At 54.7% G+C, this 22,041-nt stretch overlaps 2 protein-coding genes across 2 annotated transcripts; both read right to left on the reverse strand.

Annotated features, from left to right (window-relative positions):
- Window positions 1-350: 350 nt before the first annotated feature.
- On the reverse strand, window positions 351-5,269 carry LOC128335329 (uncharacterized). Its single transcript, XM_053273364.1, has 10 exons — window positions 5,159-5,269; window positions 4,919-5,039; window positions 4,691-4,828; window positions 4,108-4,281; window positions 3,766-3,915; window positions 3,254-3,373; window positions 3,044-3,152; window positions 2,658-2,720; window positions 2,214-2,405; window positions 351-1,919 (listed from the first exon to the last, which is right to left on the reverse strand). Exons 3-9 carry the CDS (start codon window positions 4,709-4,711, stop codon window positions 2,221-2,223), a joined length of 822 nt encoding a protein of 273 aa, XP_053129339.1. The 5' UTR covers window positions 4,712-4,828; window positions 4,919-5,039; window positions 5,159-5,269; the 3' UTR covers window positions 351-1,919; window positions 2,214-2,220.
- Window positions 5,270-5,650: 381 nt separating this feature from the next.
- On the reverse strand, window positions 5,651-16,538 carry LOC128335587 (uncharacterized). Its single transcript, XM_053274130.1, has 12 exons — window positions 16,515-16,538; window positions 12,363-12,646; window positions 12,007-12,070; window positions 10,296-10,384; window positions 9,916-9,979; window positions 8,940-9,025; window positions 8,533-8,605; window positions 8,084-8,169; window positions 7,454-7,529; window positions 6,736-6,827; window positions 6,125-6,197; window positions 5,651-5,824 (listed from the first exon to the last, which is right to left on the reverse strand). The coding sequence occupies exons 1-12, from the start codon at window positions 16,536-16,538 to the stop codon at window positions 5,651-5,653; spliced, it is 1,185 nt and encodes a 394-aa protein (XP_053130105.1).
- Between the last annotated feature and the right edge of the window lie 5,503 nt (window positions 16,539-22,041).

The following is a 22,041-nucleotide window of genomic DNA, read 5'->3' on the forward strand; positions in this document are numbered from 1 at the left end:
CTCTGATGGGGGGGCACGGGGGGGGCTGAGGATCTCTCTCTCTAGCGCCCTCTCCAGTGAAACAAAAGGCTGAGATCAGCAGCATCATAGAAGAAGCTACAAGGATGTTGACCGAGCACCATCACGGACCAGATACAGGCTCGGGCTGGCCCACAGGCCGACAGGGCAGATTCCCGGGGTGCCCTACCCATGCGCCCCAACTCTCACCCTTCACGACCGATTCTCCTCCAGATCTGGCGCCCTCCCCACACACAGTCTGGCGCCCTCTCAGTGCCCCCCGTCTGGCCCTGACCAGATCTGGCACAAAGACTCCAAGGGAGACAAGAAGGAAAGAGGAAGAAACGGCGGGATGCTAACAAAAGGGGCAACTTTATTAAGATACTCAATTAGGTCACAAGTCGTCACTTAACTTTCTAACTAAAGGAAACAAAACAGGGCAGAATGGAGTAGGCAAAAAAGCTTTCCATCTCGGCCAATCTGTTGGAAAGCCAAAAATTCCTACTCGGCCCCCAACAGGGCGACCAGCAAAGCCCATTCTGCCCCTGGGAGGGAGGGAAGGAAGCCCAGGGTCACAAAGGGAATGGGAGGGCAAACAAAATTGGAGGGAGTCCCAGCCAGCCAGCCCCCCACCCCACCCCACCCAGCTCCTTGCAGGCACGTTCACTTGGTCTCCTCTTCTGGGGCGGATCGACTGACTCCTCCAGCCGCCCAGCAGCAGCACATGCCTGCAAGAAGCACAAAGCAGCGTCAGTGGGGTTGCCCTGCTCCTCCTCCCTTTCCGCTCCAGCAGCCCAGCAAGCGGGGATTGGGAAGTGGGGTGGGGGTTGACGGGGGGGGGGCAAGCCAGAGAATTCTTCTCGACCTCGGGCTCCCCACTGTGCAGCAAGGGACGGTGTCATGGCCACACCTCCCGCCCCGCTCCGAAGAGGATCTTCTGCTCACTCCCCCTGCCCGCTGGAGCAAGAGGGGCTCCTCGCTTGCCCAGAGCAGATGGAAGGGAGCAGGGGTGAGTGAGGCAGCGGGAGGTCGAGGCATCGTCCAGCCTGGCCCAAGCACCCTCCCTCGGCCTCCTCGGCAGACCTGGTGGCTGATGCCTCCCTTGCCCCCTCCCCTCTGGGGTGGAGAAGGAGGAGCCCCTTTGGTGTAACAGGGAGGGGAGGGGAGGGGATGCGCCCCAGACTTGGGGAGGCCTGGGAGGGGAGGCCTGCCGCTGGACGCCTCATCAGGTGCTACACAGCAGGGAGCGGGAGGGAGAGGAGGGTTCTCTGGCCTGCCACCGGGCAGCACCAGGGGGCGCGACTGGGGCTGCAGGGGGCCCCCAGAGTCTCCCGGGCTCCTCTGCTGCTGCCCCGGTTTGGGAGGGGGGAGCGGAGGGGGGAGGGAGGCGTGGCTGCGGGAGGGGAGGGGGGAGGAGCACACCCTCGGCAGGGGAGGGGGCGGATGCCTGGATGGTGCTTCCCCTGCCAGGGGAAGCCAGGCCGCTGGGGAAGGGGAGAAAGGCGGAAGGAGGAGGGGGCGCTCCCCGGCCAGCTGGTGGAAATGGAGGGAGGCGGTGACCTTGCCCTCCTGCTGGGGCCACACAGCCTCCCCGGACCCAAGGAGAGCCCAAGAATGGTTCCCAAGGGCCACTTGGGGGCAGGGTGGTCCTGTAGCCTCCTCCCACAGCCTGCAGCAGAGGCAAGGGGAGGGGCTTCTGCACCCCAGAGGCGGGGCTTCCTTGGGCCAGGGGAGTGGAGCCTGCTTCCCCCTCACTCCTCAGACAGAACTGCACTTCCCTGCTGCCGTCTTGTGGACAGCTCTTTCTATCCACGGGGTTGGAGGAGGTCTTCTGGCTGGTCCGCATCCACTGCGCTGCATGGTGTTTCTTCAGTCTCCCTTCAGCTGCTGATCTTCCAGGGGAGAGCACGGGGCTGTTGTTCCTGGAAAGAGAGAAGGACATTGGTTCAGAGATTGGGGGTCTTCTCACACTCTCCCCCATGACACCACCCAGCACCAGGGACTCCTGGCAGAATAGCCGTGTCCTCATTTCCCAGAGGGAAGAGAGATCTTTCCTCTTTCCCTTGGGCTACTTGTACAACTGGCCACAAGGGCCGAAGATGGCATTCCAACACGAGGGAGGGCTGCCCAGATTGCTGCCCGCCCTTCCTGCAGCCCCAGCCCCCTCCCTAACCATCGGGGCCCCTTCCAGTGAAGCCCTGCCTTGGTCTGCTCACCAGTCGGTCAGGTGGAGAGATCACCGTACTCTGGCGGGTGCCTCTTCTTCTTACAGCCTGCCCACAAGCGCCGAACGGCAGCCCGCAACCCGTGCCGGGAGTGGAGGGAAAAGGCCTTCTTCACGATCTTCTCCGTCTTGCAGGCAACTCTCCCGACCTCGGGGTCATGGTCGCCAAGCAAGCTCTCCAGCGCTGGAAGGATGAAGGAGAAACTTCAGCAATGGCATGAAGAGATCACCCCACCCTTCGCCAAGCCCCACCATTTCCACACCAAGAGGGAGCAAGTCCTGACTCTTTCTCCCCTTCACTCTGGGAAACCCTACTGCTGGGCATCCCTGAGGATGCAACCGGGACCTTCCCTTTGAGGGTCTGTGGTCCCTAAACCTAGGCCTCTCCCCTCACAGAAACTGCCCCTTCCCAGCATGGAAGGTCTTCTGCACTTACCAGCATGGAAGGTCTCTATGTTCCCTTCAGTGAGGATGCTGCCCTTTTTGTGGACCAGGTGACCTAAAAACAAGGGTGGAAGGAAATGGAACCACAGTTCAGGACCCTGCGCATGGACAGCTCACTTCCCATCATTCAGGAGAGGAAGTCCTCCCCTCTCTGCTCCCTCTGGGACTGACAGATTGAGCCATTCCTCCAGGGACTCTTATGTCACCTTGGGAGGAAATGAAGTCAAGACTCCTAGCTAACGCTCACTGGGCCAGTCCTCCTGGGGAGGGAACAGCTCCTGCCCCCCCACACCCTTCTGGAAGTGCCCTCAAGGAGAGTGAACCTTTGCCCACCAAGACGACCCACGAAGGGAGACCCAAAAGTCTTGTTTCCCTTACCGATCAGCAGGGCAGCTGTTCTCCTCACTGAAGGCTGCTCGCTGCGGAAGAAGCCCAGGATCTTGGTGGCCTCCATCTCCACGGCGTCCTCTGTGCCGAGCTGCCGAATCTGGGATCAAGAGCAAAGACAAATCCCGAGTGAGCAAAGCATCGCCCAAAGGTCCTTGAGCCATTTGAGCCGAGGGACGGACAGGGAGGGGCTGCCCTTACCAGACGCTTGGCGATCTTGTGCAGCAGCTCCTGCAGGCTGTAAGAGTCCCGCGCCAGCAGCCTGCCCTCCAGGTGCCAGAGGAGGGCTTCTGCCAGGAGGCTCAGATTGTCCTTTGCAGCCTGCCAATGAAAGACCGGAATGGGAGTGGAAAAGCCTCCCAAGGGATTCCAAGAAACCTCTTAGGGGGCTTCAAGGAGTAGGGGAGATTTTGGACTTTGGTGGCCTCTCGTTGGCTGAAGCACAGCCGAGGACAGCCAGATTCAAGAGGGGAAGCTTTTCCCCATCCCAGGAAAGAAGGGCCCTGGATGAACTCTGGGAAGAGAAAGTGGAAGGGGGTGGAGAGGTCCATTCCCTGAAAGGTTTCAGAGAGGCCTGGATGGGACAAGCCACAGCGGGACAGCTGGTTGATTCACCACCCCGTGAGGCTAACTCCGGGGCCTGCCACTGGGCGGCTGGACTTGGGGAAGCCTAAACACCTTTGTAGAGGAGGCAGGAAAAAGTGGGCTCTCACCTGTGCTACCTCCAGGTCCTCATCCTCCACGTGCATCAGCACCGCGATGAGGGTCGTGATGTTCTCTTCTGTACCCTCATGATGGTGGTGGCGGTGCTGCAGGAGATCCAGATGGGTCTTCATGGCTGCCCTTCGGATCTTAGCCTCCTCCTACAAAAAAACAGGGGTTGTCGTTGGCAGGGAGGAATTCCTCACCTCCATCACCATGAAGAAGAGCTTGCATGGGTCTCTTGCAAGAGGTCTCAAGGGGGTGTCCGGTTTCCCTTCTCCAACCCGGTCGGAATCTACAGGTTGGCCGGCCCTCATAGAGCCGGGGCGGAGGGCTGGCGTGCAAGTACTCACGTGGTGGAAGAGAGGGCGGCACAGGGCAGCCAGGGCAGCATTCACGGTGGCCTGATGTTCCGATGGGCAGTGCCTCAGCCGCTCCATGAAGGCCAGGACCCCCAAAGTGGCTTCCAGACTGGAGGTCCTGAGCCCTCCCAGGATCCCGGCACTAAAATCCTGGGGTTTCTTTGCCTAGGGTGAAAAAAGGTGGATCCTTGGAGTTCTTTCAAACACATGCTAGTCCACCCCCTGCTAAACAGACCACAGGCCTCTCGGGGGGCTGATGCCGCTTGGCCTCCATCCACTGCCTTGGGGAGGAGATCACTCAAGCCATCCCGGAGGCACAGAGAGGGGGGAGAAGGCGGCATTGGAGCACGTGGGGAATCAGGGCTCCCACTGAGAGATGCATTTCTGTGCCTTCCCTTAAGGATTTCTCCTTCGTCCTGTGGCAAGGGTTCCACAGGCTAGATCCACCCAACTGGAGAAATCTCCCCATCACACCTGGGGATGCCTAGGAGCACCAGCCTCAGGTAGGGCTCCCCAAAGAGAGGAGTTTCCATGCCCAGAGATGCTCCCGGAGTCGTGGGTCTGGGTCACTCACCGCCTTCAGCTTTCCATACATTTGGAGAAGTCCCCTTTCGCTCAGGTAGCGGATGTTCTGGCTGGGGTGGACTAGCCACGCTACCAGGAGCGTCCAAGTCTTCTCCAAGGCGGCGAAGTCTTTGTCTTTCAGGAGCAGCTAAAAGAGGGAAAGGAGGAAAACATCCATCAGCCCCTGGGGCCAGTCCCTCCTCTCAGGGAAGCCCACGCCGAGGAACATGCTGCTCACCTCCACAAAGAAGGCCACCTCTGCGAGGGAATGCTGTTCTGGATCTTTGTCCAGGCTGAAGAGGGAAGCCAGGTATGCCTTCAGCCTGGCCACTGTGGAGGATGGTGTCTGTAGGAGAGCCCTGCAACACACCAAAGGACCCTGCTGAGTCCGGGGCGGAAGGCCCGGAAAGAGCAGACCTGACCCAAAGCACCCCAGCCCCCAGGCCTCCTGAGAAATCTCCTCTTCCCTCCTACTTACCTCACCAAGAGGGCCACACCCTGGAGGCAGCTCTGCGGAGAGCACAGGGATTCCCAGCAGGTCTTCTCGGGGGTCACCTGTGCCACCCTCTCCAGCAGGGTCCGGACAATCTGCGAGGTCTCCCTGCAGAGAAGAGAAGAGGAGGTGACTGTCCCCAAAGTGTGTGTCTCCTTGCGGGGTGGCGTAGTGTCAAGGGTGGAGGGAGTATCTTGGACCATGGGAGGGAGACCACAGGGGTGAAGTGACTTTCCCCACAGCTGGTTTTTTAACACCGCAGACACATTTTAAGGCTCTCTGCAGATCCAAGAGGGCTGCAAATTCTGGGGTCTCCTCTGTGTAGCTGAGGGAGGGGACCACCGTGCCAGAGTCACCCCAAGAGGCCAGAAATGCTCCTCACCCATCAGAGTGGGACATGTGACAAATGGCCCTAGCCTGTCCTCCCAGAGTGCTGGAAGGAGGACTTGCTGGCCTCGCTTTCCCCAGCGCCATGACTTACGCAGGAGGCAGGTCTTGGCTCTCCCGGTTCCCCACTCCCTCGGTGGTGTTCTGCAGGCCGGTGAGGATCTTGTTCACCAGGCCCACCAGGAGTTCGGGGAACCTCTCCTCCACCTCACTGGCATACTCCACGCACCGGATGACGTCCCCGATCTTCTTTGTTGCTCTCCCCTGAGGAGAAGGGGAGGGCCGGGCCTCAGCACACAGTCCAAGGGACAGTTATGGGTCAGGAGAATCCCCGGGGCCAGGCCAGTGCCATGGGTGTCTGCACGCACATCTGGGCCTGGAGGGTGCTGCCTCTGGCTCAGGGAGCATGAGGTCCACTGCAAGGGAAAGACATCCCCAAGGGGGAAGGGCAAGTCCCCGCCTCCCGTGTGAACCGTGGCTGCCATCCAAGCCGCCATGCTGCGTAGTGCAGGAAAGGAAGGGCGGAGGGGTGGAGGGAAGTCACCCTTGGTTTCCGCCCCTTACCTCTCCCAGATGGACCGAGGAGAACCAGTCTGGGGCCAGCTGTCCTCTTCCTTCTTCGCCACCGCCGATGTTCCTGAGAGAGGAGAGGAGAGAGAAAAGCTGCTCAAAGGTCTGTCCTGTTGGAGATGGCAGCCAGCTGGAGAAGAACACGAGCACCCAAAGAGATGCTGAGCAAGGATCTCGCCTCCCTTGGGAGGTGGCTGGCAGGGGAACTTCATCAGGCCAGAGATCTCCCAAGTCCAGCCTTTCGTGCCCCACTGAGAAGCCCTAGGAAGTGTTCAGAGAGGGCATCGAGACAGGAGCCCTCCCCTGCTCCTTCTCCCCAACACTCTGCCATGCCAACAGCAGGGGGGTCTCGGAGCTCCCTCTGCTAACAGCCAGCAATAGACTTGCTGGTGTCTGTCTCGCACCTGCTGCCAATCGGCTTCCTTGGGTGAACTCCCCCTCCAGAGTTCTCAGAGGGCAAGGAGGAGGAAACATCCCTCTGGGGGGCTCAGACATGGGGGAGCTGCCCCTGTCCCCTGCAGCCTTCTGCTGGCTACGCTAAAAGCCCCCCCCCCCCCGCTCCCTACTGGCTCCTAAGGCCCTTCAGCTGAGAGGAGGGTACCTACCTGGCCGAACCGGGGGCCGGTGGAGAGTCCCACACCTCGTCCTCAATGCTGCTCACCTCATACATGGTGTCATCCTCGTCCGTAGAGGAGCACTGGGGAGGAGAGAGAAGAGAAATGGGATTGTTCCAGGGCTTGCATTGACCTTGCGAGGCTTCTGAGAGGAGGAACTAAGCCCAAGGGACTTAGCGTTGAGTCCAGGCAGCACCCTGTTCCTGCTGAGTAGGGCTTGACCACACTTTCCAGAGGAGCAGGTGGTTTGGGGTCATCCATCGTGCTGTAAGGGGCGCTGAGGGTTCCAATGAACGGATGACCCTCTAAAACAGGGCTGCACAACTTCGGCCCTCCAGCCATGGTTGGACTGCAACTCCCATCATCCCCAGCCACAGTGGCCCATAGTCGGGGATTATGGGAGTTGTAGGCCAACATCTGCAGGAGGCCCAAGGTTGTGCAGCCATGCTCTAAAACCAGACGTGCCTCTTAGAACAAAGGCATTTGGCATCTCTGCCCAGAAGAGCCTTCCACCGCATTTCCAACCCCTTCCCAGTGCCTCAACGGGAGCCCTGCATTTTCTTCCCACCCCACTCATCCAAATCCCTCCCACCCTGTGGCATCTAGAACTGGAACTGTTCCAGGTTCTGTCTCCTATCGGGGAACAGGGGACACACACACACACAACCCAGAGCCCATCCACCTGAAAAAATGGATGAGCATTCCTGACCTCTGCCGAGGACGAGTCTTCCACCACTTCAGTGTTCAGCAGCCTCTTGATTAGCCACTTCTTTGGCTTCGGGACTCTGAGAGAAGAAAGGAGAGACGGGGCATAAGAACATCCATGCATGCCAAGAGCCCTGTGGATCAGGTGAAAGACACGTGTAGCCCAACAGTGGACAGCAGATGCCTATTTAGTTGGTTGTGAACCACTTGAGACCTGGTTATATGTGGCATCAAAATGTGTTTATTCACACACAAACACACACACCCCTGCAGATTCTGAAGTTCCTTGGCTATCGTGGGTAATAGTCTTCAATTGGCTTCTCCTCCATGAACGTGTCTAATCATTTGCTGGACCTAGTGGCCATTAGCCCATCCTGTGGTTGTGAATCCCGTAGCTTTCAATGTGTGGTGTGTGGGGCGAGAGGGAGAAAATGCATTTTCTGGGCTCTGTGCTGCACCCAATGCTAGTCTACTCCTTGTGTTGAGCTCCTGTCCTGTCCTCGTGCAGTGAGGGGGGCAGGGAACTATCCCTCCAGGGTGCTCAGGCCTTTCAGAAACGCCCCCACCCCAGGCTCCCAGGGAAGGTGATCTGCCTCTATGATCCCAGGAGCTGCCCTTCAGCTGAGAAAGGTACCTGGGGGAACTGGTGTCACCGTCCCCTTCCGACCCCTCGTCCTCCACGCTGGCTTGCGGAGTCTCGGCCCCCGGGAAGGAAGAACTCTGTGAAGGAGAGAGGAGGGAGAAATGGCTGCTCTGGCCCTCGCGTTGAGCTTTCCAGGCTTCGGCAGGGAAAAGGCCAGCCGGGCACCTCCCAGCGGTCATCGCCAGGTGAGCTGGATACAGGAAGTGGGCCGGAAGTGGACCTTTGATGTCCCAGAAGAGCTACAGGGGAGGCCAATTCTGCACCACAGCACGGCCATTTTGGAGGTTTAAGCAAACTCTTGTCAGAAGGTGGCCACCCACCCTGCAGCTTCTCAAACTGGAGCCATTCCACATTCTCTCTACTCCTGGGCAACACGGGGGACCCACAAGCCCAACCCTCAGTCCTTCCAAGGGAGGGACTGGATGTGGATGCTTTCTGACCTCTCCAAGGGATGGTTCTTCGTCAGCAGCAGTGTTGTGCAGCCTCCTCTGCACGGTGCTTGGCCTCTGGACGCTAAGAAAAGAAAGAAAGAAGACAGGTGAGATCAGAACAGCAGTGCTTAGAAAGAGCTCTGCTTGATGAGAAGAATGAGACATGCAGCCCAGCACCCTGTTTCCAGGAGTGGACAGCCAGATGCCTGCAGGAAGCCCACAGGCTGGGCATGGAGACCCCTGTCCCCTTGTGGAAAGAGGAGGAGACAAACAACTCTCCAAGATGCTCAGAGCTTCTGCCCACCCCCGGCTTCTTGCTAAACTAACCACCTCCCCCGGCCCCAGGATGGGCTCTTAAGGAAAGTCTTCTGCTTCCATGAGCTCTGGATCTGCCCCTCCAGCTGAGAAAAGAGTACCTCTGGGAACTGATGAAACTCTCCACGTCCAGCTCCTGATCCCTTGTGTTGACCTCTGGGATCTCGGCCTCTTCGATGTCGGCACCCTGCAAATGAGAGAAAAAGGAGAGCAATGCGTGAAGTTGTGCTCACTCTGATCTCCCTAGAGCCTTGGGGTTTAGGTTTTCTCCCTTCATTTTCTTTGAATTCATGTTTATTTCTTTAGATTATTTTGATTTTTAAATAAAAAAGTCTTATTAAAAAAAATAAACAATGTGCTCTAACATTAACTGTTATTGGGAGTGCCAGGGCACAAACACCACATGCTTGTGGCCATTTTCTTTCATGGTATGCCCAACAATGAACCTCCACTGTGATATGCGTTCTGCTGTGGTCAACAAAATGGCAGCGCTCTGGAGCTCTGGTCCAAAGACAGCATGTCAGGTAGGTCTCCGAGATCTCTTTCTTTACCCAAAGAAAAGCAGTCCTTAACAGAAAGGTCAGTGCATAGGAGCTCTAGAATTGAATGCTAATTTCTTGTTGTCATTTCTTGCCATTTTTTTCTGCATTCCTTTCATGGGGAATGGAAACAAATGCGAATGGGACCCACTGGTATTTATAGTTTGGCCCCGAGAGTCTTCTTCATGCAAGCCCACCATGTCCTCTGCTCTCCTATTCCCAGGTTAGCTCCCTCTTTCCAAAGGGAAAGACAAGGTGGGCCCCTGAGTCTGGAGCGAGGGCCATCCCTCCTGCTGTGGAGACTCTGGGCTGCTGTTTTGACCAGAGGGGGTGATGATTGTCTCTCAAGAAATGCCTCTTCAGTCTAGAGACATTGAGTCTCTCTGCCAGGAAGACCCTCTCATCTCCTGACCCATGTCAGGGTCTCGGGTTCCCTTTCTGGATCCGTCCCAACTTCTCTCTGCTGCAGGCGGAGATGCAATCTCCCCTCACTCCTCAACCATCCCATCCACAAAAGTGACAGGAACTGTGTCCTTACCTCACAAGACCATGCGGTGGCAATGGTCTGCAGGAACCACCCATCGTCCTCAACCGTGAAGACACTGCAGGAAGAAATACAATGGCATGAGTACCTCGGAAAAGCCTTGCTGGGTCAGACCAAAGATGCATGTAGCCCAGCACTCTGCCTCCAATAGGGGACAGCCGGATGCCTCCAGGAAGCTGTCCCCTGTGACCTTCAAGCTAGTGGACATCACCACCACATCTTGTAGGACTGAATTCTTCTACAAAATGTATGAAGACCTCATTTTTGTAGGTCCTGCACCTCTTGCCAGTCAGCTGCACTGGATCCATCCCAGATCCAGGCCAGCTGTGGGACAGAAAATCTTCCCTACACAACATTTCAAGAAGAAACTCTACCTCCTCTGGGAACTGCTGGCAACCGCTTCATCCAGGATCCCGTTCCCACTGTTGACATGCTGGATCCTGGAGCCGTCCGAGAATGACTTCTGTGAAGGAGAGAGGAGAGAGGAATGGGTGCTCTGACGCCCACTTGATCTTTCCAGGGCGTCTGGGAGGCAAACGTCACACCTCCTTCAAAGGGACCTTAACAGATGCGCTTAAAGCAGGAAGTGGCTCCTTTGCACCTCAAAAGGGTGCTGGGGACGCTCCCCCACAGAACTGGGCCCCTGCAGTTGCGTTGCTGACTAAAAGACACACTTCCTGTTCTCATATTGCTTTTCTTGATGATGCATCTAAGCTACTATTTAGAGTCTTGCAATATATATCTATAGCTATCTCATTGAAACTTGATTTTTTAAAATTTTTGTCTTTATATTTTCTTTTCATTCAGCTGATTTATATGTGTGTGTGTATGTGTGTGTGTGTGTGTTTATTTTAGTCTATTTTTACACTCATTGGTTTTGGTTTCTCTTTCCCCACCACAAAGAGAGTGCATCCTTCCTGAAGTACCGGGTCTGAACGGAAGCTCCAGCACGTGGGACCTTCCTTAAAAAACAAGGCCCTGCCCTGCCAGAATGTCATGGGTGGCAGAATGGAGGGCAATGCCTTTGGGGAAGAGATGGCTGCCCCTTCGGTCTCCGATAGAGATCGACCCGCCTTGAGTGGGAGCCCAGGTACACCACAAGAAGCCAGTCCTAAAACCAATGTCAGCGAATGGGACCTACAAACTGGACACACTTTCATGGCCATTTATTTCATGGGTGCCATTGTGTCAGAGCGAATGGAAACACATAGGAATGGTATCTGTTTCCATTCATTCAAAAAATAAATGCTCAGAGAGGAACCAAACCCCAAAATCTACTGAAGCCCAGAGATCAGCCTCCCCACCACCACCCCCCATTCCTGGGGAGTTGGGTGAGATCCTAGGTATTAGACCATTTGGAGTCACAGGATCCCGGATGAGAGTCAGGCCTCTTGCTGTAAGGGACACGGTGGTTTCACATTCAGGGGAGGTGCTTTTAGATCAGCGAAGCCTAGCTAGGTTTCTCTCTTTGCTGGGAAGAGCTACTGGCCGTCTGATGCAGCCTGGTGTTTTGAGGGCCCTTCTGATGCTCAACTACATGCTAAGCCAAGCCGGAAAGGGGGTGATGTGGAGCCGAGCAGGGGCAGAGGGGAAGGAGTGCCCAATCTGCCCCAAGGAAGACTTCCCCACTCTAGTTCCCCTCCAGACTGCTCCCTTTCTGGACATGTTTTGTGCTTGGTCGTCCAGAAGAAAATCAAAGTCTGGAACCCTGCGGGGAGGGAGTGATTTGGGACAGGAGAGCGGAAGGAAGAAGCGAGGGGTGGAAGGCAGGTAGAGACACCCCTCTTCCCTCTCAGCACTTCCCATCCCCCAATTTCCCATGCTACTTCCTCCATAGGGAGGGGCGTCCACCTTGGCATGAGTCACTTGTAGTTGAGCCCCGATGGTCACTCATCCCACCCACCCAATTCACGGCTACTACCACTGCAAATTTCGAAGCCTATGGCTTTGCAAGACAAGTTCTCAAAACGTTCCTCCCACCTGCTCAGACTGGGTCTCCCGCACTCCCTCTAGACTCGCTTCAAATGGGGTCTCTCCCACCCCCTCCCAGCCCTGCCATGTACGGACTGGATTTCCATCCCTTACCAGTGACCATTTGCTGGTTTCGGTCACGGAGCGCTTTTCGTTAATCTCCTGTGGCTGGAAGTCACTGAGAGGAGAAAAAAGACACAAGACACAAGGGAGTGAGTGTGTCGAAGGAACCCCGAGTACCCAGTTTCCAACAACGGACAGCCGGATGCCTCGTGGCAGGGCGTGGAGGCAAGAACCCTCCCCCTCCCTGCAACATTCATGGACTTTCTTTAGTTTAATCTAATTGATATATCGCCAGGGGCGTAACTACTATTAGGCAAGGGGAGGAGGGGGCCTGGGGGCCCCCCAGAGACTCCTCGCATGACTCCCCATTGCCCCCTGCCCAGCCCCAGGTCCCCTCGGCCACTTGCCCTGCTTGCCCGCCTCTCTCCTGCTTGTCCTCCCGGCCGGCAATCGAGGCACCAGACCAGCTGCCAAGGAAGAGCTGCTTTCCTCCCGGGCGCCTCTCAGCTGAGCGGCGGGTGGCGGGGCTTGCAGGGAGGCCTCCGTGTAGGCCCCAGTGAAGCCTGAACTGGAGTAGGCTGGCAGGGAGGCCCCAAGCAAGGAAGGAGGCAGGCAGGCAGGCAGGGTGGCCCCCAGAGCTCTCTGCAGCAGACCCTCCGCCCAGCCCAGCATTTGCCAGGTAGAACCTGAACTCCTTTTTGTGGTCACCACCCCCTCACCCCCCCCCCCCAATATTTAGGGATCTGCTTGCCATAGGGCTTTGATATGGACGGGGGGGGGGAGACTGAGAAGTCTCTGAATATTTAATTTAAAACAGCTTGGGAAATTTGCTGGCTTAAAAAAAAAGCCCTATAAGTGGCCTGTTTCAGGGCAGAAAATTACAAAAACTTCTGGAACAAAAAATACTATATTCATTCATTCATTGATAAATGCACTTATGCTCAAGTTGTTCTGCAACCCAGAAGGTCTGAGTGAGAACTGTGAAGCATGTGTGGTGCTTTTATTTTATTTTATTTTATTTTTCTTGGGTGTGAATGGCTCCCCAAGAACTCGCAGGGACTTCAGGGTCAATCTGGCCAACCTGGGAATGCAGCACCTCCATTCCAGAGGAGGAGAGGTGTGTTAAAGGGCTTTAAAAGCCTCCTGTGAAAAACCTCGTGCAATCAGACTTTACCGAATTTGTTCAAAATTCTGAGAAAACAGACATAGGCTCACCCTGCATGGTTGAAAGTCTCCTTTGCTAATCTGCTGCAAGGGTCCCATTTTAATAATTAGTGTTTCTAGTGTGTTCTGGGCATTAAATGTAGCACAAATATATAGTTCTCAATGTATATCACTATATATTGTGAAGTGTTTGTGTGTGTGTATTCAGTGAAATGTATTTCCAGGCAGCATACTTATTTTGAAATATCAGACTTAAATCCTTGGGGGCCTGGGGTGTGCGGAGGCCCTGGACTTTGAGGCGGGGGGGCCCATTTTAAAATCTGGTCTCTGGGCCCACTCCAACCTTGCTACACCCCTGTATGTCGCCTAGTGTGAAAACCTCTAAAACGTCTCAACTCCCCTGGTTGGGGTTCGGAGAGTGGCTGCTGGTCAGAGTAGACCACCCTGAAGCGAGTAGAGCAATGGTCTGACTCAGCACCACCTGTTCCGAGGGGCTGCCACGACCTCCTCCTCTGCCCCCCAGAGGGGCTTCCACTGCTCCCCACCCCAACTGCTCCCTTTCCCCTGCTGCCACTCAAGGAGGCATCAGGGGATCCAGCCCTGAAGAAGCAGCCAGCCACACCCTGGCTCCAGTCTCCCGCTCTGGGTGGCTGCAGGGCTCACCTGGAATCCAGGCACTGAGAAATGGTGGGCCAGGCACACCAGCCCATGGGGCCTCTCAGCCCCCCAGTCCTGGCAGAGCAGACTAGGGGACCGTGCCCCATTGGAAACCCTAGAGAGCTCCATGTGCATGAGAGCCCTGCCTCGCCTCCTGTGCCTGAACCCCTGGAGCCACCCCCAAAGCCCAGGTAGTTCAGACTGATGGGCTTTGGAGACCCCTTGGCCTGCCCTTGCTGTCATTCCTTTCTGTCTGGTGCTTCTTGTGAACAGGGACCTCTTTGGGGGGGGGCAGCTTATGAAACCCTGGCAGGGGCCATGTTTCTTGAAAGGGTCCCAAGTGGTCTTCAAATCCATGGTGCCATCCATCGAGACGGCCCGGATAACCCAGGAGGAGCAGGAGAACGTACCTGAGTGGAGCCACAGGAGTAGCCCCATCAAGGCTGCCCACGCCGCGGAGTAAGGGGCCTCCTTCTCCCTTGTCCTGTCCAGGAGAGAGGAGAGCAGGAGTGAGGATGGGCTGGGCCAGTCTGTTCGGACACACCAGGGTCAGCCCAAAGGGACCAGGAGGGACTCACTTCCGAGATTTCTCACCATGACCCAAACCGCTTTGAGAACTTTGGTGGTCGCCACCCCCCACCCATTGAACCTGTTTGAGGCAGGGTGGTGAGCCCTCCCGCTGGTCCCCTTGCCAGAGGAGGCCACGTTCAGCACTCCCTGGTGGCCCCAAAGGGACAACCTTTGGCGTGAGCAGCAGGAGAGACCGCAACGCCCTCCTGTCCCCAGTCCGGTCCAGAGGCTCCCAGGGCAGCAGCGGAACCTCCATCCCCATCAGGATCGTCGGAACCCCAGCGCCATGGCAACCAGGTCAAGATACCCAGCCCTGGGATACAGCTCAGCAACGGCCACTTTTTGAATCTAAGCAAGGACTTCTGCGGCTACGCATATTTCTAGACCACTCTCCAACCAAAAGACTCCAAGCGGATGACAGGCACAGAGAAAGGAACCGAGAACACCTGAATGAGATGATGTCCTGTCCCCAAAGGGCTCTCAGTCCAAAAAGAAACCTCAAGCCGATGGCAGCAAGACCACGGGAGGAGGGATGCTGGGCTGGGGCTGGAGAGGGCCAGTTGCTCCCCCCCTGCTCAATAGGAGAGTCTCACCACCTGGAAAGGTGCCAACTCTCTGACTAATCCTGCTGCTGTGACTTCTGAAGGGGGAAGCTGCCTGCCGGGAGCTCGGAGAGGCCAGGAGTCCTTCCCCTGCTCTGTGCAGGTGGCTCCATTCTGTGCTTCCTTGCGGGAAGATAGAGGTCCTGGAGGAGGGAGGGGGCTGAGGGAGCTCTGAGCCATCCATGGGGGGCTTGTGCTCCATGAAGACCCAGGGAAGGTGCGCTGGGCCAGTTCATTCATGCCCACATGGGTCAGCCCAAAGGGGCCAAGAGGGACTTCCTAAATGTCTCCACCTTGACCCAGATCCGACCCCTGGGGGTCACCTGCCACCACATGAACATATTTGGGGCAGGGCGGTGGACACTCACTCTGGACTCCTTGCCCGAGGCCATCTTCTGCGCTCCCTCGCGGCCCAAATGGGACGGAAATTTGCCGTGAGCAGCAGGAGAGGCCAGAAAGTCCTCCTGCCAACGGTCGAGTCCAGACAGTTTGAAGGCAGCAGCGGAACCTCCAGCCCCATGGCGACCAGTAAACACTCCCGGCCGGGGACCCCCCCCAGCAACTGCCATATTTGGATCTAAACAAGGATGGCGGAACTCCCAGGCCCAGTGGTGGGAACGAGGCACCCACAGGCAGGGTTGCCAACTCTCTACCTGGTCCTGCTCCTGTGACTTCAACAGACGCCTGACATGCAAAGCTTAAGCCAGTGAAGCAGTTTCCCATCTCTTTTGGCTAGGAATGGCTTCACCTGCTCAAAGTGGTCAAGCTTTTGCTCCGAGCAGAGAAGCCAGGCTACATCAAGAGCGGGCAATTCCCATCCTCCACAAAGTGCCACTTGGCAGATCTTGCCGTTTCCACCTCCCCTCCATCCCCCTCCACAACGTTTCATTTCTTTTATATCCTAGTTTTAGTTTAACAATATCAAAGAGGCTTACAAACAATAAAACCCGTATTATCGCATTCTAAGCTACCGAGGAAGAGGCCTTCCAAAACAAGGAGGTCATCATCACCATCGATCCAAAGAGGGAGGGAGGGAGGGAGAGAGAAGGCCTCTCTGCAGGGGTGTTGCTGGAGACTTAAAGTGTTCCCGAGCCTGACCCCTTTGGAGCATCCAATGCAGGCATACCCGGCAGCTCCCAAGAATGACCAATGTTTTTTTCAAGCCACCTAATGGCCCAGCAAGGAAGCAACCTGCCTAGAGAGCAGGAGGCTGTTGGTTTGAATCCCTGCTGGTGTGTTTCCATACAATGAGAAACCCTATATTGGGCAGCAGCTCAGAGAGGTCAGGAGCTCCTTCTCCAGCTCTCTGCAGGTGGCTCCACTCTGTGCTTCCTTGCTTGAAGAGGTCCTGGAGGAGGGGGGGGGCTGACCCATCGATGAGGGGCCGGTGCTCCATGAAGACCCTGTGAAGATGGGCTGGGCCAGTCCCTTCCTGCCCACCATGGTCAGCCCAAAGGGGCCAGGACAGTGTCGCTTCCTAAATGTCTCCACCTTGACCCAAATCCGACCCCTGGGGGTCACCTGCCACCACATGAACCTATTTGGGGCCGGGCGGTGGACACTCACTCTGGACTGCTTGCCCGAGGCCATCTTCTGCGCTCCCTCGCGGCCCAAATGGGACGGAAATTTGCCGTGAGCAGCAGGAGAGGCCAGAAAGTCCTCCTGCCAACGGTCGAGTCCAGACAGTTTGAAGGCAGCAGCGGAACCTCCAGCCCCATGGCGACCGGTAAACACTCCCGGCCGGGGACCCCCCCCAGCAACTGCCATATTTGGATCTAAACAAGGATGGCGGAACTCCATGGCCCAGTGGTGGGCACGAGGCACCCACAGGCAGGGTTGCCAACTCTCTACCTGGTCCTGCTCCTGTGACTTCAGAAGACGCCTGACATGCAAAGCTTAAGCCAGTGAAGCAGTTTCCCATCTCTTTAGGCTAGGAATGGCTTCACCTGCTCAAACTGGTCAAGCTTTTGCTCCGAGCAGAGGAGCCAGGCTACATCAAGAGGGGGCAATTCCCATCCTCCACATAAGTGCCACTTGGCAGCACTGGCCCTTTCTATCCTCCCTCCATCTCCCACTCCACTCCCAGTGCAGAATTCTCAGGGCCTAGTGGTGGGCATGGGGCACAAGCACCCAGGGTTGCCAACTCTCTAACCAATCCTGCTCCTGTTCCTTTAGAAGATACCTGGTTACAGAAATTAAATTGCCAAAGGTTTTCCCATGTCTGCATTTCCATGACAGCAAAAGCTTCAGCTGCTTAATTTTTGAATGTCAAGACATTTTTAAAGGCACAGGAGCCAGGCCAGTAAAAAAGGTTGGCAACCCTTCAGATTGGGATCCAGACTGAGGTCTGTTCCTGAGCACACATGGCTGGGTGACAACAGGGCCGTGCCTTTCCTCCAAGGGGCAGGAGGAATCTTCCCAACATTTGGACCCCCAGATCTCCAGAGAAGTCAAGGGAGACGTCTCCACCACACAGGTGTTACGGTGCCTGAAGGAGAGGCTGCTAATACATTTGGATCATAGAGTTTCTGAGGAGCAGAAACCTTGGCAGAGCGGGGGGGGGGGTGTTTGTAAAAGGGGGTCCGGGCCAGGAATCTCCTCCTTTCTGGATCATAGCAGGGCTGCCCTCCGAAGGCCATTGTGGCCAGTAAGCCAGGCGCAGCAGATGGCCAGTCAAGTCTCACGTCCTGCTAGATGTTTCACAGGTCTACTGGCTTGGCGCCATGACGCCTTCAGGCCCCTGGGAGGAAAGAAGCAACAATGGTGTCAGGCACATTTCAGGGCAATCACACTCAGACACGCGCACACACACGGATGGCGCTACTATGTTGTCATTCTGCGAACCCATTCTTCTGTGGCTTGTCACACAACAAGGAGCCTCTGGAACTCACCGATACAGCACACAATAGACCCATCCGTCCCCACAGCAATGGTGACTCGCAGAGCAATCCGTTCTGTTTCTTTATTTATTGTTAAATTTCTAGACCTCTTTTCATTAAAACCATCTGAAGGTGGGTCACACAAAAGTTAACACAAGACTACAAAAATCACACAATTAAAATATCATTTGTTTGTTTGTTATTTTAATTATTTAACATATCCCTATACCACCCAAAACTTGCATCTCTGGGTGGTTTACAATTAAAATAATATAAACATTAAAATCATTAACATTCAAATAATTTAAAACCCAACATTAAAAGTATTAAAACTATACAGCTAATTAAAAGCCTGGGTGAACAAATATGTCTTCAGTGCCTTTTTAAAAGTTGCCAGAGATGGGGAGGCAAGAATATCAGCAAAAAGATAAAAATACAGATCTGATGAAAAGATTTAAAAACAAGCATAATATAACCATAAAAGATGCAAAGCAACAGCAATAGAAACAGAGGCTATTCCCACGATTGCAGAAAATCGGGCTGCGAGCCTGGTGGTTCTTGAGCAGGTCACAGTATTATCAATTTTGTTACTACCCATTTTGCTACCTCAAGACCACCAGTTGCTGCAGCATGTGTAGATTTGGAGAGGGGACGCAATGGAGGCACGAAAAATATTTTATGCTAGTATCCATTCTGGATTATATCCATTTTGGATGATATACATGGGGAAGGATCCAGCTAGAGTTAAGCACAATGAAAGCCCGTTGCTTTCAATAGGAGAGTTGAGTCTGTGCATTGAAATATTGGAGCTTACAAGGGTTTAACGTTTGTCCCTGCTAACTTGGCAAAGAGGCACCTTTTTAACGTGGCGATTCTCTTTGATTGAGCAGGGGGAGAGTAACTGGCCCTCTCCACCCCCAGCACAGGACCTCCAGTGACTGTTGCTGGTGTCTATCTCATGTTGTTTTTTTTAGATTGTGAGCCCTTTGGGGAGTGGGAGCCCTTTGATTTATTTATTATTTCTCTAAGTAAATCGCTTTGGAAGCTTTTGTTGATAAGTAGGATATAAATATTTGTCGTTGTTTATGTTTAACTTTGGCTGGATCAAGCCCATAATTTGTGCATTTTTTGAGATTCCCCCCCCATAAATATAGTTTATCTTGATGTCTTCATCAAGGTGGGGAGAGGGCAAACTAGTAAGCTCCCTTGAGTTGGCAAAAAGAGAGAGAGAAAGCTTCCAGCACTGAACAGCAGCCTTCTGTTTTTGCAAAGAGAATGCCTTAAACCCTCACATTTTCCGTCATTGTGTTTGTTGGAGACTGGGGCCAAAAGTCTCCTTGGAACAGCTGAGCCATGCAAAACAATAGTAAAAATCAGAGTCATGGTGATGTGTGAAATTTCCTCAGAGTTCTAGGTGGTGGCAGAATGTGGGGTGGGGTGGGGTAGTGGGGGGAGAGGGAAGGGGGTGGCACCTGCGGTTTCTGGCTGGAGCAAAGGGATCCCCACACTGGAATGGAACTTGCAGATGTCCCCTCATTCCTGAGACTGAAGTTGTAAAAACAGGGTTCCACTTAGAGAAAGTGAAGACAAGATGATGAGAGAGTCACTTGATTCTTTATTTTTATTTATTTTTATTATTTTTATTTTTATTTTTTATTTTAATTGCAAATAATTCTGCAGAATAAGCTGTTGCAGGGATTCTCAGCTTTGAGTCCCCAGATGTTGTTGGACTACAATTCCCATCATCCCCAGCCACGATGGGAGTTTATGGGAGGAGAGCTGGTTTTGTGATAGAGAGCGTGCATTGATCCCTTTGCCAAGCAGGGTCCACCCTGATTTGCATTTGAGTGGGAGAGGACATGTGAATAGTGTAAGATATTCCCCTTAGGGGATGGGGCCGCTCTGAGAAGAGCATCTGCCTCCTTGCATGCGAAGGTTCCAAGTTCCCTCCTTGGCATCTCCAAGTAGGAGTGAGGGAGACTCCTGCCTGCAACCTTGAAGAAGCCGCTGCCAGTCTGTGTAGACAATACTGCACTAGATGGACCAATGGTTTGACTCAGTAGAAGGCAGCTGCCTATGTTCCTATGATGGCCAAAGGCTAACATGGCTGGGGATGATGGGCACTGTAGTCCAACAACACCTGGGGACCCAAGGCTGAGCACCCCTGGGAGTATGTCCCAAAAGGCAAAGCCCCATAATAGTTATACATGGAGGGCTCTGCATAAACCAGGTGCTGAATCACTCCCCCAGTCCACACTGAAAGCCGTTTCCCAGCAGATCTAGCAACTGACATGGGCTCTACCGAAATTGCATCCAGCTTGCCAGCCCACTGCGGGAAGCTAGCAGAGGTTTGGAAAGACGAGCTGAAATTCCTCAAGGAGGTGTGGAGGTTTAGCAGATCCCTAATGTACAGCTTTGCGTGAAAGAAAAGCCACTGGCACATGGGATGTTGGCGTGGGAAGGAAGGGGCCTCGGAGGTCTCCAGCCCTCTGCAGGAGACTGGAACTGAAGGGCCAGGCACGCAAACGGATCACGTGTGCTGAGAATATGAAAGTTGGCCGAAGTGAGTATTCATCTGCACGACAGTAGTAGGGTGTGGAAGGAAAGGGGTCTCCTGCTGGGACTTCTAGCAGCCAGTCCTAGGTGCTACCCACCTCTTAATCCTTCCGCCAGCTGGCAGATTGGTCTCCGGCCAGGGAGGGGTGGGTGGGCGGGGGTCCAGGGCATTCTCTCGGCTGCAGTGCTGGGCTGAGCACCATCATCAGCAAATGTGGGCTCATTCAGGGTGACCCCACCACCACCCAGGGAGGAGAACACACACCCATCCTGTTTAAAACCTCTGAGCAGAAGCTGGCTGGTTAGCTCAGTTGTTTAGGGTGTTGGTGCTACTAAAAACACAAAAGGATTTTAGCAGGCCGAGTTGTGGGGAGAGGGCTGTAGTTCAACGGTAGAGCTTCTGCTTAGCATGCAGCAGGACTGAGCTTCAGCCCCTGGAATCCCCAGGGAGGGAGGGAGGGAGGGAGGAGCCATTGTGGGACCCTGGGGAGCTTCTGTCAGGTAGTCGGTGCTGAGAGGGAAGGACCAATGGTCTGAGTCCATGTAAGGCAGCTTCCTAGGTAGTATGATTGAGTATTCGCCTTTGGTATCCAGCCACCAGCCCAACTCTCTCGCTGCATCTTCTGCCTCTGGCCCTTCATCAGCTTGCTGTTCCTCAGCCATGCCTCTGGCCTCATTGTCCGCATCTGATACCCACCCTTGGCTGATCCTCTGCTCTTTGCCTCCTGGCACCCCACGGGACCTCCCCCTCTGGCCTGTCTGGGTGCTCGGCCAAAATGGGGCAAGAACTGTGAACAGGATCCTGTTCAGGATCCAGATGTTGTACTCTGGGGAATCTAGCCACACATAAGTCAGGGCTCTGCCTTCTGGGGATTTTGCAGTTCTCTCCGAGGTGGCCAGAGCAAGCTGGTGGGAGATTAGAGAGTCCATGGTCGCCTTTCTCCATGCTTTGGTCGAGTCCACACAGTTGTCTGAATCTAGGTTTAATTCGGGTTATTGTCATGAGTGTCATTGTGTGACTCCACTCCAAGGCAAGCATCTCAGCTTCAGCTCGGGCCATAATCCATCTTGGCACGGGTTCCCGCAATCAACCTAATGTTGGTAACCCACATTAAACCTAGGTTTGGATGCCGGTGTGAATCAGGCCTTTCTTTGTTGCTGCTTGTCCTAGTTCTCTTTCAATTGCTTTTTTCTATCAGGGGATTGGAAGGGGAGGAGCCATTGGCTAGCAAAGGAGAGATCAGATAAGCAGCAGTAAAGAATGGATGGGAAAAGGTGATCAGGGGCACGACAATACCCTCCAGCAATCACTGCCTCTCTCCAAGGAAGTTTTCAGATTTATCAATGGGCAAAGCTAGCTTGCATGTGTCTGCTCAGGGGATACAGTTAGCTGCTAAGGAAGAACCTGGATTGATGATTGACTCATCCTGGGAAGAACCTGGGAAGAAGCCTAGAGCCCGAAGGGACATCCTGGGAAGAAGAAGAAGAAGGGACATCCTGGGAAGAAGCCTAGAGCCCGATTCAGAAATGTATGCTGTGCAAATGTGCGGATGTCTGTACACGCATACTGGTGTTTGTGTGAATGACTGTACCTGTGTTCATGTTAAAAGTGAACCTGGATACGGGCCCTTCCAATGCAGGTTACAGATAGGAAATGT

This window comes from Hemicordylus capensis, chromosome 11 (assembly GCF_027244095.1).
Source record: "Hemicordylus capensis ecotype Gifberg chromosome 11, rHemCap1.1.pri, whole genome shotgun sequence".
NCBI lineage: Eukaryota > Metazoa > Chordata > Lepidosauria > Squamata > Cordylidae > Hemicordylus > Hemicordylus capensis.